Source organism: Argiope bruennichi, chromosome X2 (assembly GCF_947563725.1).
Source record: "Argiope bruennichi chromosome X2, qqArgBrue1.1, whole genome shotgun sequence".
In the NCBI taxonomy this organism is placed as follows: domain Eukaryota; kingdom Metazoa; phylum Arthropoda; class Arachnida; order Araneae; family Araneidae; genus Argiope; species Argiope bruennichi.
The window spans coordinates 67,042,604-67,059,398 of NC_079163.1; the positions used below are offsets into that span (position 1 = coordinate 67,042,604).

General features: G+C 27.8%; 1 protein-coding gene across 7 annotated transcripts in view; it reads right to left on the bottom strand.

The window, feature by feature from the left end:
• Positions 1–16,795, bottom strand: part of LOC129959982 (nephrocystin-1-like) — a 55,276-nt gene that overhangs the window by 25,542 nt on the left and 12,939 nt on the right. For 4 of the 7 annotated variants that reach the window (XM_056072942.1, XM_056072939.1, XM_056072938.1 and 1 more), the window contains exons 8-16: positions 16,410–16,452; positions 15,233–15,298; positions 13,261–13,345; positions 10,715–10,803; positions 10,522–10,597; positions 7,378–7,430; positions 2,614–2,691; positions 2,409–2,481; positions 544–587 (exon numbers count right to left, since the gene is read on the bottom strand). In XM_056072942.1, coding sequence (XP_055928917.1) covers positions 544–587; positions 2,409–2,481; positions 2,614–2,691; positions 7,378–7,430; positions 10,522–10,597; positions 10,715–10,803; positions 13,261–13,345; positions 15,233–15,298; positions 16,410–16,452 — 607 coding nt within the window. Of the gene's footprint in view, positions 1–543; positions 588–2,408; positions 2,482–2,613; positions 2,692–7,377; positions 7,431–10,521; positions 10,598–10,714; positions 10,804–13,260; positions 13,346–15,232; positions 15,299–16,338; positions 16,453–16,795 lie in introns of those variants that run through there. The other 3 variants (XM_056072941.1, XM_056072940.1, XM_056072944.1) reach the window with 3 other exon arrangements.

Genomic DNA, 16,795 nt, shown 5'->3' on the forward strand with positions numbered 1-16,795 from the left:
ATTTTTCTTTTCATCATTTAACAATCAATAACACTCTAATATCTCAATATCAGCAATCATTAGCATCCTAAAATATCTTTGTTTTTAGATAGTGTAAGCATGGGATATCCAAAGCAAATGGAATGCACAGATCAGAAATGTAGCTTAAAAATTAAGGTACTTTCTAAATGCTTACTGAATGTTTTATTTATTCACGTAAGCTGATTTATATTATATAATTCTTATTTCATTATAATCTTTTTGAATCATATTCAGCTCAGTTCTTACTTAAGTAATAACAAAGATATTTTTTTAAATTCAACGTTTACTCAAAGCCACTTTGCTCAAAAACACCTATAAGAAATTACTCTCTATAAATCTCATAATTAATTATATTTGTACACAAAATTTATTCTATGATAAAATAATATAATAATTTATTTAACATAATTGTTTTTGGTAGCAGTACTGTTAAAACTTTACAGCTTCATTAATAAGGAAACAGTATTACATCTTCATATTACACATTTATTTATATATAATTAGTAACATTTATCAACTTACTCCCTTCACGTGCTCATAGCTGATACACAGTTCAAATAAAATCCCTGAAAAGTAAAAAAAAAATTAATACATCTGAAATGTATTAAAAAGACATATGGAATAAAAGCTTCCTTATTTGTGTATACCAACTGACTTCACTAAAGGGGAAAGACAATACAGGAGTTTTACATTAAACAGAACAGGAGCAGAACACTAAAACAGCAGTTTTTTTTTTTCAAATATTAACTTAATTTTATTTAGCTTACAGCATTTTTCTTGTATAAATAAAATGTTCACTGACAGGAGAAGTATTATTCGATTTTCAGTACATTACTAATTAAGAAGTAATAAAGTTAGCTTTTTATTTATTTATTTATTTATTTATTTTTTTCGTTTTCGTTTAGACTATTTTTTAAATAAAATTACTCAGTTCAGAAATGAAGCTGTTTGGCAGAAAATGCAGTTTGTAAATTGGGTTAAAAAATTTTTATAAACGAATATAAAAAATAACTTGTTCCGTCACATAAAATACTAGGTTAGTTATATTAACGTCTCCTTTAGAAGCAGCATAAGCTTTTATTTTGTGAAGAATCTTATAATTCTGAATTGTGGCCCACAGGAATTGCATCGGATCATCGATATCAGACTAACGTATGCTATAACGTGTTACTATACGTACAAGACGAATTTTTGGTAGATTCGGATGTCGAACCTGGATCCTCAATGCCAAGACCTTACCATTAGATCACCACAGAATTTCGTGAAGAAGAGAAACAAATCAAATCCCTGCAGTTTTGTGGAAAAATTTAGCTAGTGCGATTACAAGACTGAAAAATCATTTTGACTCTCAGCACCAAATACAGTTTAAAATCAAAATAAGTAGGTACACAAAGACAAGTATCCGATTTTCTCCACCAACATATTGTAGGTTGACAGGATCGTTGTAGGTTTTTTAGACATTATCCAAACTAATTTAAAGCCTCAATCAAGTTAAAAGCAAGTAAGATTGTCTATTCAAAAGGAAATTAAAACGTCCAGTTTTAAGATTACAAATAAATAAATAAATAAAAATCCATGTTTAAGTCAAAATTAAATGATTAATTACTATGATTCCTCGTTGAAGTCAGCGGGAGAATGTAAAATATGTAATTTGAATGCCATGAATTTTGAGTTGTTCTTTTATCTGGAGTATCCTTTTCTTTTACAGCTGTACATTATTTAAAAGCTGAAGGAAATGATAATAAGCCGGAACTATCATAGAAATTAATTCAATTTTTTCACTTGAAAACAGAAACAGCTAGATAAAAACAATAATGTCAAAAACGAAATATATATATATATATATAAGTTTGATGTTCCTAATAGAATTATTTGGCAGCGGTATTTTCATTTAGGATAACAACGATTGGTTACTTAGGTTTATGAGCACTATCTATTTAGATACGGAAAATAACTCGATAAGATCTTACATCATTAGGATATATTTTAATGTAATTTTATGCCGGTAGTTATTAACAATTTGCATTAGATTAATAATAAAAGTACTTATACTGCAACTGTTTCTGGACAAAGAAGTTAATGTAATATATCATTTGAGGGACTTCTATTGTAAATGCAATTCCCGGAGTTAAAAGACGAAAACATTTTTCGTGTTTACAGTTCTCCACAAGACTGCAGCCTGAGACATCGACACTTAATACTACATTATAGCTAAACGATTGCACTTGTGCAAAACATTATCAAACTTAATAAAGAAATATTTAAAAACAGAGCTTGTATAAGTATTTAAAAAAATAGACCAACTTTTTCAATCCAGCTGTTGAGAAGATAAAATTTAAAAATTTAATGCATACAAAATGAAAAATAAAAATTTAAACAATAAGTACCTAAAGTGGGAACACATTCATTACATTTAATAAATATTTCTCCTTCTTCAACACACGAGTCCTTAGGTGTCACCTAAAAGAAAAGTTAACTGTTCATCTTTAATCTATTTCAATAAGAAAATGCTATATTATAAAAACAGGGGAATAGTTTTTATAATAAACAGCTCTTATAAAGTTTAAAAATAAAACATTTTTAGCATTTTACCTTTGAATTAAACATCCATAATTTGGGAGAACTTTTATTCCATTTCGCCTTCACAGTGTGAATATTGCTGAGTACCTGCTGAACATAATCTTTTAAAACACATTGAAAGAAATCCAAACACATTAAAAAAGAAACACAACATGTTAAAGTGTATTTTTAAAAAATGAAGAGCAACAGGATGTTGTTATTGTTGTGGGATGACTAATGCTAGCTAAGCTGCGTCAAGCGTATGACAGAACACGAAGTCATTTCAAAGTGAAAACAGGGCATCTCTTTTCATATAAGGCTAATAATTATTTGAAATTTCATCATTGATTTTGAATGCTAAGCGCAATACTGACATGCGTTTTCGTACAAATTGCACGCATATTCCAAAGAAGAAAAGATTTTTTAAAAATCATAAATATCGGGGGTATTTTTATAGTAACCTGCAGGATATTCAAACAAATTGTATGAAACTTACAAAATATATGATAACATGCCATCGAAACATTTTAATAAATTGAAAGTCTACTCGAAAGTGTATATTCGAAAAAATAAACGAAGCAAAATTAATAATTTTTGATTGCACATATGCGAAACAACACATTTTTCTTTCATAATTTCAAAGCCAGATTTACAGGGCAATTTATATAAAATTCCCAATTGAATACCATAAAGATTGAGAAAGATATTAGTATTGAGGCGAGCTGAACATCACTAATCCTCTATGAGAAGCTAACAGTTGAATTCCCCACAAATTGATATTTATTCATTATAAATCTTAAAATAGTTAAAATGAATTGCATAATGGTTAGAAATGTTAAACCTCCGCGCATACTTATTAATTAAATAATCGCAGCAAAATAGGCATCATAAATAAAAAATAAATTTTATTACATCATTTATGTTATATGCAGAAACATTAAAATTGTAACATTATAGAATTTGATATGCACTATTTAATCAGACACTTTTGCTTATTTTGTAAATTCAACAATTACTATTAAGTGGAATAACCCTTAGATGCAGTGAAGGCCGTTGCTCTATGATGAAGTTTATGCAGTAGTTTTCACCCATCCCCTCTGTTCGTCTTGGCCTTCTGTGAAATGGGCTGATCCCAAATCCTTTCTCTTCCTTGGTCGGTTTCCAAATGCTCTCGTGGCCAAATCTTCATTGTAAAATGAGAGTCAAAGCAAATTCTTTACATGGTCGAAATTCAAGGACAATATGGAAGCCAATTCAAGGGCCCATTTTTCATAAGTTTCATTGAATAGTACACTTATGAAATAACATGGAAAAGATATAAAATATACAATTGAAGATAATTTTCAAAAGGATTTAAACGAATTCAAAAACACTGAAAAGATTTTTAACTTTCCCATAACACTGCTGGCTAAAAGAATGCCTTCACAATGGCCAATTTAAAAAATGCAAAGACGATTGTCATGGGAATATAAATAAAAAAAGTTTTATAATTTTATGAAAATAAAAAAATAAAAAATAAAGAGGTCTACTCTCAATTTAAATTGGTGCACAAAACTTTGCAGTTCTTACAGTAGAATCACAGTTACAAAACAACAGAAAATGTGTTTATAAGTCAAAGACTGTACATAAGAAGCCAAAGAAATGGGAGGAGAATTAGCAAATTAGCTTTCAAGAAATATTTATAAATTAAACATAAAAGTATAAATACAAACATTGCAAGAGATAAGGGAAAATTAACTATTATATAAAAATCTTGAAGCAGTAAATGCTAATTTATTTATTTTTAATAAATTCATTTATTGAAACACAAAAGAGTTAATAAACTCTTTAAATAATAAAAATAAGAGATATTGTCGGTATGTTGTTAAAAGTAATCAAGTTCAAAGAAAATGAAAAACGAACTAATGTGTTTTTTAATGTTTTAAAATATCACTTCTGTAAAAGAAAAAAATGTGCATATAAGTATCTTACTGATAGTTTCCAGACATTTTCTGATCTACACATTTCTTTAACTACCTTTAAATTTCGACTAATAATTCGAAAAGAATATGTATGAAGACAGGTTTTACTATGATTATTCGGTAACAAGGCCAGTTAGGGGACCGACTAGAAATTAATGAAGAAGAAAATAATTTAGGCTCAATCCGTTTCACAACAATTTTATAATGATTTGCCATTTTCATCACTGGTTTTGTTTATTATTAATGGTTCTCAATACTTACATATATTTTAAAAATAAATAATATGCATATTCGGAAAAAAATATAAAGAATTTATTTAAAACAATACGCTTTTCCAGCATTTTCCAATTTAGCTTATAACATGCATAGTTTTCAATCAAATTGTACGAAACATGTAAAATATATGACAATGTGGAATTTATATTCTAAAATTAAAAGTAAATACTTCGAAAATCCTAGGAAATATGAATATTTATAGTACTCAATTTTTAACTAAGCGTATTTGAAGTATACCATATTTTCTTCTTTCATAATTTGAAAGCGAGATATATAAAATAACCAAGGCTGGATTATCAAATGTGCCAAGTATTAGTAGGTCACTATTTAAGGGCTCCATACCTTTCGGCGGTATTTCCACGGTTATTTAAGTTCGTATTTTCATTTGATTCATTATATTCAAGTACTTGAAAATTTTCACATTAAAATCAAGTGTTGTTTAAATTTTAGAACATTATTCTTAGGATTTATCTTTCTTGTTCTCAAAACTGTTTGCAGATCAGTGAGGTTTTTTTTCTGCATTTTGTTGACTGATTCACAAGTCAAAAGCTCTTGTGAACTTTTTATTTAAGTATTTAGCGCATTAAAAGAAACTTGTATAACCTATTTTTTAAACATTTAATAACATTAAACTAAGAAATTTTAATTTAACTTTATTTTATATTGAGGCACAGAAACCAATTTTTTTGGAAGGCACTCTCCATTAAATATTTCGTTAATCAGTTAGATATAATATTTTTTTCTTAAAACCTGTTACATAGCGATTGAATTTAAATCATTAAATAGATATGGTTTTCCAAAAGGGCCTCCCAAATACTTCATTTCCTAGGATATCTACAAAATTTGATACAGGTCTGAAGGCAACTTATATAAGAATTCCAGGTGCATACTTAAAAAAATCAGAAAGATATTGGCATTAAAGGTAACTGAATTTTAGGAATTGAATTGTATAAAGATCAGAAATACGCCAACTTCCTGCGTATTAATAAATGAAATACATAATTTAAATTGTAGTAAATTAGATATCATAAATTATGATTAACTTTATTATGTCATTCCCATTATTTGTATGAACATTAGAATTGTAATATTACGTAGATTACTAATTATGCATGATATATTCTATATAATTAAAGGCACTGGATACTTTTTGGTAATGAGAAAAGGATTTAAATTTGCATTGTTTCGTTAATTCGATGAGAGCCTTACACAACTCACAGGAATTAAGTGAATTTAAAATATCTTTATGCTTTGCTTATCGTGTAAAAGCATCAATTACTAACATGAAGTGATGTCCCTTTTGGCTGTAATGACATTTGCTACTCTTTGGAAAAGGCTATCTAACAATTTTTGGAATGTATTTAAAGGAACTACACATCAATCTAGTGAAAGAAGACTGGTAAGATCTGTCAATGAAATAGGACATTATGGTCCAGCTCAAATTCGATATCCCAATTCACCCGCTTAGTGTTTATAGTATTCACATAATATATTAATAATATCCATTTCACAGTAGTAATTGATTCATCTATTATCATTATCAGGGTAAAAGTATCCGGATGCTTTTAATTTTATAGTCTGTATTAAGTTGCAGTTCTAATGTTTGTGAAAATAAAACGATTATCAGAATAAAATCTATTGTTATTTTAAATGCCTAAATTACTATAATCTAATTTAAGTACTTAATTTATAAGTATTCAAAAGTGTATTTATTAAAATTTTGATATTTTTGCAATTGAATTCAATTACTCGGAGATTGAAATTTAAAAAATGAGCAATTCGTGGAAATTCCTCCAATCTTTTACAGAGCAACTGAATTTCATCTCTCCAAATTCCAATATCCTTCTGTATCGTAACGGTATTTAACTAGACTTTTTATCTAATTTAACTTTTTTTATATATAACTTTGGAAGTATGATGAAAAAAATATTTTAAGTTTATGCAAGTACACACTTGAAGTTTATTTACTTCAAAAACTAATACTTTCTAGGATATTCAAAGTATTTACTTTTAATTTCAATATAATTTATTAACAATGCATTGGCACAGTGTCTGTGAACTTCATATGTTTTTGTTGAAAACTAAGCATGCTAAAAAAAAAAAAAAAAAAAAAAAAATGGAATTTTTGAAAAATATTCCAAATATATTCTTCCGAATAAATTTTGAGCAAACTAAACCATTGATGAAAGTTGCAAATTATAATAAACTTTCTGTGAAATAAGATGAGAATAAAGTATTTCTTTCTTCCTTAGTATCTAGTCCATACCCTAAATGTCCGCGACTGTATCTTCATTGTAAATTTTAAGTTCATGCATATTCTGTACATGATCAAAATTTGTGGGCATTCTCTCATGTTTTCTGGTGATTTTTGGGGAAAATGTGTAAATCCGAAATTGCTTGGATACTTTTGAACAGATAGTGTATGGGCAATATATATTATATACTGACGATACATTATTGTCGGCTGATTTCAAACATTATCTCGGTATTCCTTTTCTTTGGATTGGACCACTTTTAGCAGCATACCGAAGTGAAGTAAATGAAAATAATTTCTTTTTACCTTATTACCATCATGAAAGCACATTCTTATATGACGACTCTTCACAATGAAATCTGTTCATAAAATACATATTAAGATTATTAATAATGTGAAAAGCAGAATTCCAGGATCGCAAGATTTGAAAAAAGGGAGTAAAAAGTTATACAAAAATATACACTAATTTTCCAAACAGGGGAACTAACATGCATTCATATCAATTAATTTTTATAACTTTAAAATAAAATGCTTTAAAGTAAAGCAATTGGAATACAAAATCTATTCCAGAGGAAAAGAAACTAGAAGTCCCGCTAAAATTTCTGAATATTTCCGTTTCACAGTAACTAATTATTCAAGCAATTTATACCTTTCAACAAAATGCACGCCATATGCTAATACTAAAAGGGTTTGGCATAAGAGAATCATTACAGCTACTATAATGAGAACAAGAGATTGTACGTTGTATCTTCAAATATTTCTATTTGGAAATTTATTTTAATTTCTATTCTTAAGAAAATGAATAACCGTTTTTAACTTTAAAATATAACCATTGGTATAACCATCCTTTTCAAATATAACCGTTCATATAAATAAGGTCCTTATATGAAGCATAATGAATTTCCCGAAAAAGTTCGAAGCTCATTTCTTTGAATATGTAGGAGCTTTCTGAACAAATAAACATCAAGATGAAAATATCAGTCTTTAAAATATTTTGTATAAAGGGAGAGATTCAAAAGTGAAGGATATTACAGACTACAATGTCCACGCTTCAGAAATCTTATTATAAGCAATTAAACCATTCAAACTGTAAAAGGGCAAAGAAAGCACAAATATATTTAAATATATCAAGCCTTGTGTGTAACATGCAAGCCAGTGAAGCATAGATCATTGGTGATTATATTTCACAGTATAATTTTTAAATGTGTTAGTTTTTACTAAGTTGTCTGGATTTTAATGTATTGCAATTATTTCGTTAACAATTAAGTGTGCACTATTTTGTTCAATTCAAAATACTAATGCTATTTTGCAAAAAAAAAAAAAAAAAAAAAAAAAAATCTTATTAAACATTTTTTTTATGTGAAAAAACGATTAAGTTGTTAAAATTAAGTTTTAACGATTAAACGCTGGAAAAATTACTCATAGCGATTGTCATTTGCAACTGAGAAATGAATCAAGTTAAGAGTTAAAAACTATGTTTTCATCGGCAAAGTATAATTTTGAAAAAGCATGAACTTTTACAAAAAGTACATAGTGACTCTTTGAAAAAATATAAAACTTCCTTTAAAAAACCTTTTGTTCTGTTAACTGTATAAAAGAGTAGGATAATTTTATCAAAGGTCTTCAGTGTGAAAACAGGACAAAAATATTTATCTTACAGGAATAAGGGATTTAAAATCAAATTTATGAGAATAATGTAGAAAGTTGCTTAAATACACCTAAGATCATGAAATTCATGACGTAGGATTAACACCTGATGAATTATTAGAAATACTGTGGTTAAATTCTTTATTCCAAGAAACTGGAATACTGTCCATTAAAATTCTATGTATTTGGTGAACTAAGATCATCTTAAGGGAAAAAAAAAATTACAAAGAGCATATGAAAATGTAAAAAGAAAATTTCAAATTACTCTTGAAATCGATTTACAAAGAGAAAAATAGTGTAATAAAAAGCTTGTAAATACAATAAAAATAACTTAAACTGTACATCCAGAAACAAAAGGATTTAAATTCTGATGATTCTAGCCCAAAAATATGGTCGAAAAGAAAAATAAAAGATTTTAATATATCTAACTATTCTGTTCGTAAGATTTAAAAAAAAAATGTTCACAGTCGGGTCTTTTTTAGCAATCAACTCGTAAATAGGGAAACAGTTGAATCCTAAACAGTTGAATTTTGAAAAACTTTTAACAGATTGATGAAAATCTATAATTTTTCCAGAGATGTAGGATGTGGCGAGCATAGAGAAAAAAAGTGTACTAAAGAAAACGTTCGATTTTATGCAATTTTAGTGAGCTATACTCAAATTTTAAATTGCAATATCCTAACTTGAAAATAAGGTTTTTAAAATGTGGTCCTTTGTGACCTAAATGGTGTAAAGGTCATACATTTAATGTGTGTAAGCGCAATGTGTTATTTTATTGAATCAAGAGCAGATATTAAGAACGGTTACAAATAACTTATCTCATATATTGTTTGTTAAGGAGAATGAAGAGAAAGTATGCTGAGACATTGTGACAAGTGCCCATTTAAATATATCCCTATCCAACTTTTACAGTCAAAATTTGAGAATCTGATAATGATGATCCAGTTGAGTACAATCAGTGGGTTTTCGACTGATCGAAATGAAATGATATGGTGCTCAATATTAATAATTATATGTCGAATAATGTATTGCTAAATTAATAGGAAAAAAAACTGAATAAGTTAATACTAAATCTATACACTGAGAAATCACAGGCTTCATTTTTTTTTTCTAATTTAAAGAAAACGTTTTCCTCAAATATAACTGTTATCTGGTCAGATTTATCACAATGTCTGATTTCATAATACAAGAGGAAGCTTGAACTACTGCATCTGAGATCCATACACTATTTATTCTGTCATGATGCAATGAAAATCTGATTTTACGCTTTGGTATCATGATCTGGAATATAACGTACAAGATTCGAGATCCAAGAAACTGTAAATGGTTTTATAAAAGAAATTAGATTACTTCAGTGATGGATATAATGTGCAATATAAAAATTAAAACACTTCCTTGAATCTGTGTCTGCATGGGATAACTTTCAAATTATATCCCAGTGATCATTTTTTTTTTTTTTTTTTTTTTTTTGCAACTTACTATGTAAAAACAGAATGTGTCTGAATATGCGGTGCACACAAATATTTAGCTAAGAATGAGTTTTTAAGAACTTCTGGACAGACAAATTACAACAATGAATTAACTTTTCCAAAATCAACTTTACAACAATTAACTCCAACACATTTCAAACAGTGCAGTTGATTCTATTCATCTAACCTTGAAAAGTCACATCAAAGGTATTTAAATTTTTCCAGGAACAAGATTATTCCAGAACTCTCAGTAAATAAGTGAGTTGGGTACGACTGAGGGTAGAAGAATCAGCAATGATTAAATTTAACAATAAAATAAATTTCATTGATTTACCATTAGGAGGCTCAGGTATTTGTCTTGCAGCAATCAAGCTAATTTTCTTTTGAAGTAGCGTTGAATTAGGTTTCAGCTGAAAATAATAAAATAAATTAAAATGCGCACGCACATACACACAAATTTAAGTTATAGAAGATAGAATACACATATGACATTTAAAAAATGTTCATTTATATATTGAAGTACTTACTAGTGTCTTGTCATAACATATATCTTTAAAAGCGATACCAGATTCATCTAGTTTAGGAGCCATAAAATTTCCTATAATGTAATGGGAATCTAAAAACCCAATAATTGAGAGAATATTAGAAGCAGATAGAGATGATAAATTATTACAGGCAGTATATTAATCTAAAAACCCAATAATTGAGAGAATATTAGAAGCAGATAGAGATGATAAATTATTACAGGCAGTATATTAATCTAAAATTAAAGCAGACACCAATTCCAGTTTCATAAAGCAAAACTTACCAAAAGGTTTTCCAAGCACTAATTAAAATTAAAATATAACGGTGTCATGTTGTAGAATCTTGAAGAAAGTGTAATTAGGATAAGAAACCATAACTCAGTTTATTTTAACTTGAATGATGAATCTTAAATTTAATTTTTAGATGTTATTACAAGTGAGTCTAAGCCATAATCATTGGCAAGAAATGCGACGAGGTTTCGACGATACGAAATTCAAAGCAAAAAAAGAGCAAAGGAGGAAGTTGGCGACCTTTTATCAGTTCAGAAAAGGTTTTCCCATTTCAGATGTGAAACTGAAATTGAAGAAATGTTTAAGCAGCAGTTTAAGACAATTAAAGCTGCAACTATTAGATCCCAAAAGGCGTGGCAAACCCTCACAACTCAGAAATTAAAGTACTTTCCTTAAAGTCCTCAAAAATTTAAGTCTTTGAATTCAAACCAAGGGAGGAAATTAAAAGGTAGGAAATTATTTTATAAAGAAAAAAGCAAATAAATTTAGTTAAGTTTAATTTATTTCTCTAATATTCACATTTCCATTACAACTAAACAATTTAGTCCGCGAGACTACACGGCGTACACAACCCGACGAAATCATTTAGTCTGTAAAGGAGTCGCATGCTTTGCTTAGCCTTAGCAATATGAAGTACATATTTATAAACAATAATATTGTTAAAGTAAAATCAAGTAGTTTGAAGGAAAAAAAAAAAAACCCGAAATAGCTAAATATAAATAATATCCATTTAAATTTGATTTTAAAATACTTTATGTGTATTTAATTTGATAAATAAACGAAGCAAGAAATAAAGATTGACATTTACGTTTAATTGAAAGCCATAATTTAATTCATTAGGCTGAAGTTTATATTGTATAAATAAAAATTTTTATTAATTTGACACCACAAATTTATTGACGTCTCTTTTACAATCAATTTTTGGAAGCAACTTTTTCTCATCTTATTCATTACTTTTAATTTATTTAGTATTCTTATTCATTATTTTTAATTTATTCGATTACTTCATATTCAGTTATTATATCGTGAAATCATCATTTAGCTTAAAATTTAAATCAGTGCATTTTCTAAAATCTAAAGTTATGCCAATCTGTAAATAAAGACAATTTATTTTGAAACAAAGATTATATTACAGATAAAAGATTGTTGGTCATCATTTATTTTCTGTCATAGACGAAGACTTTCATAGTTGAAAAGGAAATATTTAAAGTCTGCTATTTCTGTTTTTTATTAATTTTATTACTTTCTTTATATTCTTTTAAAATTTTAACTTTATCGTTCGATGTAAGTGTTTTATACTCTCCAGACATTTTAAAAGTTTAAGAAACAAACAAAACAATAATACAGAAAACACGTAGGTGCTCAAAGACATAGGAATTCGAAGATGATATGCTTGTCAGACAGAGCAGTCCTTGAAATGAATAGTGAAAAAAATAGTTAATCAAGAAAATCTGCGAATTTTATTGAGGGAAAGTGATGTATAACGTAGGCCCTGCGTCCTTTGCATTGTATAATCGAAGTATTAAAATAGTTGCCTCCTGAATCGAGACTGATGAAACAAATAAATCAGAAACGTATAAATTGTGCTTATTGTACTTTATAATCCGATTAGACAAATCTCATCGTTTCATAACAAGTCGAATACTTCAGGCTGGAGCAAGATTGATATTTTGCGGCATTATTATATAAGACGTTTTCCGAAAATTAATAATCAAAATTTTGATCAGCAAAGGTAACGAAAAACAAATGATTTTCAGCAACGGAAAAAAATCAGTGGAAATAATTATATTAATAACTCAAGCCATAGTAAATAACTTCAAAATTATTCTGAGAAATTTTAATTTTGTTGTTGACGTAGCTTGGGATCTCATAAGTCCGATTTCTTTTTATCATACAAGAATAAAAGCTTCCAATACGTTGTAGAAAGTGCGTAAATGTAAAAGAAGGATGAAAACATTATTTTAGTTAACAATATTTGAGAAAGATCTTATTAAAAAGGCTTAATTAATTTTTCGTGCAATGGAATTAATTATAATGATATATATGATAATATTAACATTCATTGATACAAATTCCCATATTGACATTAATTGATAAAAAAATAATAATCTTTTCCTATTTTTATTAGAATTATCAGCATATTGAGTATAATGACGCCATCTTTTTAAGAAACTATAAGATAGCCGAGAACAAGGAATTATTTCTTGTTTTCAAAAGTGCAATGGGCGCAAAATAATAATAATAATAAAAATACATACCCTTTTGGGCAAGATCAAAGAGCATTGAGTGTCGAAATCCTTCAGGCAGCACATCGTGATTTATTGATAACTCCGAAAAACGATCCTAAAAATATATGGTAAAAATTGTAATTCTATCATTTGCTATTATTTAGTATATTTGAAATAGCACTTATTCTATATCATCAAAAAAATATCTGGACATTATGGGTTTGCATATATTTTCGAACTTATCCAAAATGGATGGGCGAGCTGTCTTTGAACAAGTAAATAATATGCTTGAAATTCCATTTTACACTGAAAATTCGGTCACCAGAAGATTGCAAGGAATGATCAGAAATTAGAGAAGAAGAAAATGATTTGTATTCACCCAGTTTCCCCGAAAACTGATAATGAATTGTAGCTTTTTTTTTTTTTTTTTTCGTGTGCAATATTCACACGCATTTTCATGGAAATAGTATTGTATTCGGGAAAATAAAAAGTTTGTTTAGTTCCAATTTTTTCAGCGTATCTTTTGCTTATAACAAGCAGGGTTTTAAACCGAGTTTTACGAAACTTACAGAATGCTTGATAAAATGTCATCTAAGGATAATATAAAAACTCAGAATAAATATCATGACTAACTCTTGGTTTTCATGCCCAGGTAGTGGTTTATAAACCACATTATTGGCAAGCATCACTTACAGTGATGCAAAGCTCGACAACACTGCAATCTAGGTTAATGGCGTAAAATGCTACAGAGCAAAGAATCTTCGTATCTAATTTTTATACGATTTAATACAACTATTCGAAGATTCAAGTTTAAAAAATATCAGTTTGAGAATATTCTTTATAATTTAGTTTCTTTTTAAGAGCAAACTGAAATTCAATTGGCTGGAATGCCGCTATCTTTATGAATCTTAATGATATTAATTTGAAATCGTTATATAAGTTACCCCTACATATGACTTTGAAATTGTAAAGAAAAAATATACAGCATTTCACACAGACACAGTTAAAAATTATTTACTACAAATATTCAAAGTATTTAATTTAAATTTTTATATACTTTGCGAGCACATTGTCATTTATTCGGTAAGCTTCACATGTTTTCATTGAAAGCCTTGCATGTTATAAGCAAAAATATTTGGAAGTCTTTATATAACTTTCTTGCCAAATTTACGTGTTATTTTTAGAAAAATGCATGTATGCATTACGTGTAACCAACAGAACAATTAGTGAATTAATTTTCATTTCTCTCTGAAATGAGTTGAGCCTAAATCATTTCCAATTCATCAATTTCTGGTCAGTCCCTTAAATGTCTTCGTGGTCGAATGTTCATTGTTAAATATGAGTGCATGCACTTTCTTTACTAGTTTGACATTCAAGGTCATTTCATCCAACCTTTTGGGGAAAATTTCAAAAAAAAAAAAAAAAATGTAGGTCTGAATGTGCCAGGATACTTTTGATCTGATAGTGTAGTTTAAGATTTAGTGTAGTTAAGTTTAGATCACTCTGGATTAACTTCCTTCATGCAAATTAAATTTAATAAAACATATCTTAAAATGTATTATAAAAGGCATTTTGATGGATGCGTTTTAAAATCGCAACTTCAATTTAATAGATACTCTGTAAATAAAAGCTATGAACAATATAAAATGTAAAATTAATAAGAGATTATAAAAAAAATTTAGGTTTGATTATTCAATCAGAATGCATAACAACTTAACTGTCTTTATTCTAAAACTAGAATGTTCAATTGTTCAAAGATTAATCCTTCCTAATTCGATTACAAGTATTTCTATCTCTAATTTGAATGTCACATTTCTTTGACATATGAATAACTAACAAAATTATTCTATAATTAATTATAATTATCATGGTTTTAAGAAATATTTTTTCGGATCTTTTAAATGATGCACTATATTTGCTTGGATTCTCAATGTATTGGCACACTAACTTGTCAATTATTTGAAATAAAAATGTCAATGTCTATACAAGAAAGTATTCTTACCACAAGAATTCTGGGAGGCTCAGTTTCGTCAGTGATAAAATCTTCGTTACATTCAGAATTTTCTGGCTATTTTAAAATATTTCAAATGTTAGTCATTTTAGAGACGCAAGATAATTACAATAAATATTAACAATGAGACGGAGAATTGTTAAGATTTTAAGAAATCATTAAGCTGATCATTTATTTATTTCTGTTTACTTTTGCAAACACGTTTTCGAACTAGCATGACGAACAATCAAGGTCTAGTGGGCGTGGGGGAGGCTCTCGCCGACTCGAAACTGTTTTTATATAAAATCATCAAATACACACTATTATTACAGTAAAATGAATTATGACAATTTCAATTTTCAAATCTGTAGAAGTTTGGTTCATGTGAAACATAATCTTGTGTTTTCCCTGAGTTTAAAATGATGCAATAATAATCTACAAACAAGCTGGGTTCTTGGAGAAATTAACCCTCTGCTCCAAATTAAAAATACAAAGATTGCGAGTTTTTACAGAAATAAAATTATTTCATTTCATCCATATCTTCAATACAATTTTAAAAGGGAAAATCTTAATGTGGTATCCACTTTTTGCTAAAAATATTTTAATTGTAATTTAATGAAAAAAAATTAACATCACATGAAAAGGAAATATTGTTTGATATTAATTTTATAAGACTTATAAGAATTCCAGCCCATTTTTTTTTTTTTATTCCTCTGAACTCGCCATTTTTTTAAAAAAATTTGGTCTTTAAAACCAAGAGGGTTAGAACTCACTTCACAAGCATTTTTCTTTTAATTAATTAACAAAGAAATAAAAATGTCAGAATATAAGAAGTGCACAATTTTTCAAATTAATATCTATTGGATGTGTAAATATAGCTTCAACTTTTTTGATGGACGTTGTTAAAATATTGCCTGTATACAACTGAATGTGGAAACACTTGCACTTGAAAAGTTTGGCAGCAAATTATAATAAACGGCATGTTTCTGTTTAAAATAATATATAATAAACCCTTTTAGTTCATGAAACATGGAGTTCTGTGTCAAGCAAATAAAAACTAGGGAAAATGTTATTTCATTATTTTATTGCAAATAAAAATTCCAACAAAAATGCACTACCTGCATTTACAAATGTTCTTGCTCCTGTAATATGCAGAATTTAAAATAAGTGCTAATAAGTTAGAGAATACCTTTTTGGATATACTTTTGGAATCAGAGAATGGTACATTCCTTCTGAAAATAAATGAAACACTCATATAAGATATGTGAATATACTGAAATTGAGTTCTGCAAAATACTAAGTGATTTTAAAACCAATCAAAAGCTTCAAACTATCTTTCATTAATGAGAAAGTAATCTTCCTATAGCAAAAAATGTATGTTTTTAAACAGTCAAAGATACACTTTGAAATCATTCCCACTAATATATACCACTACAAAAAATTTTAATATAACACACTTTCATTAAAATTTTTCCAGAAAATTCCTCTAAAATTAGTTTATATATATGAAAAAACACAGAGTGATATGTTTAATACCATAAACGGAAATACAATTTGCTTTGGATAACATGAAAG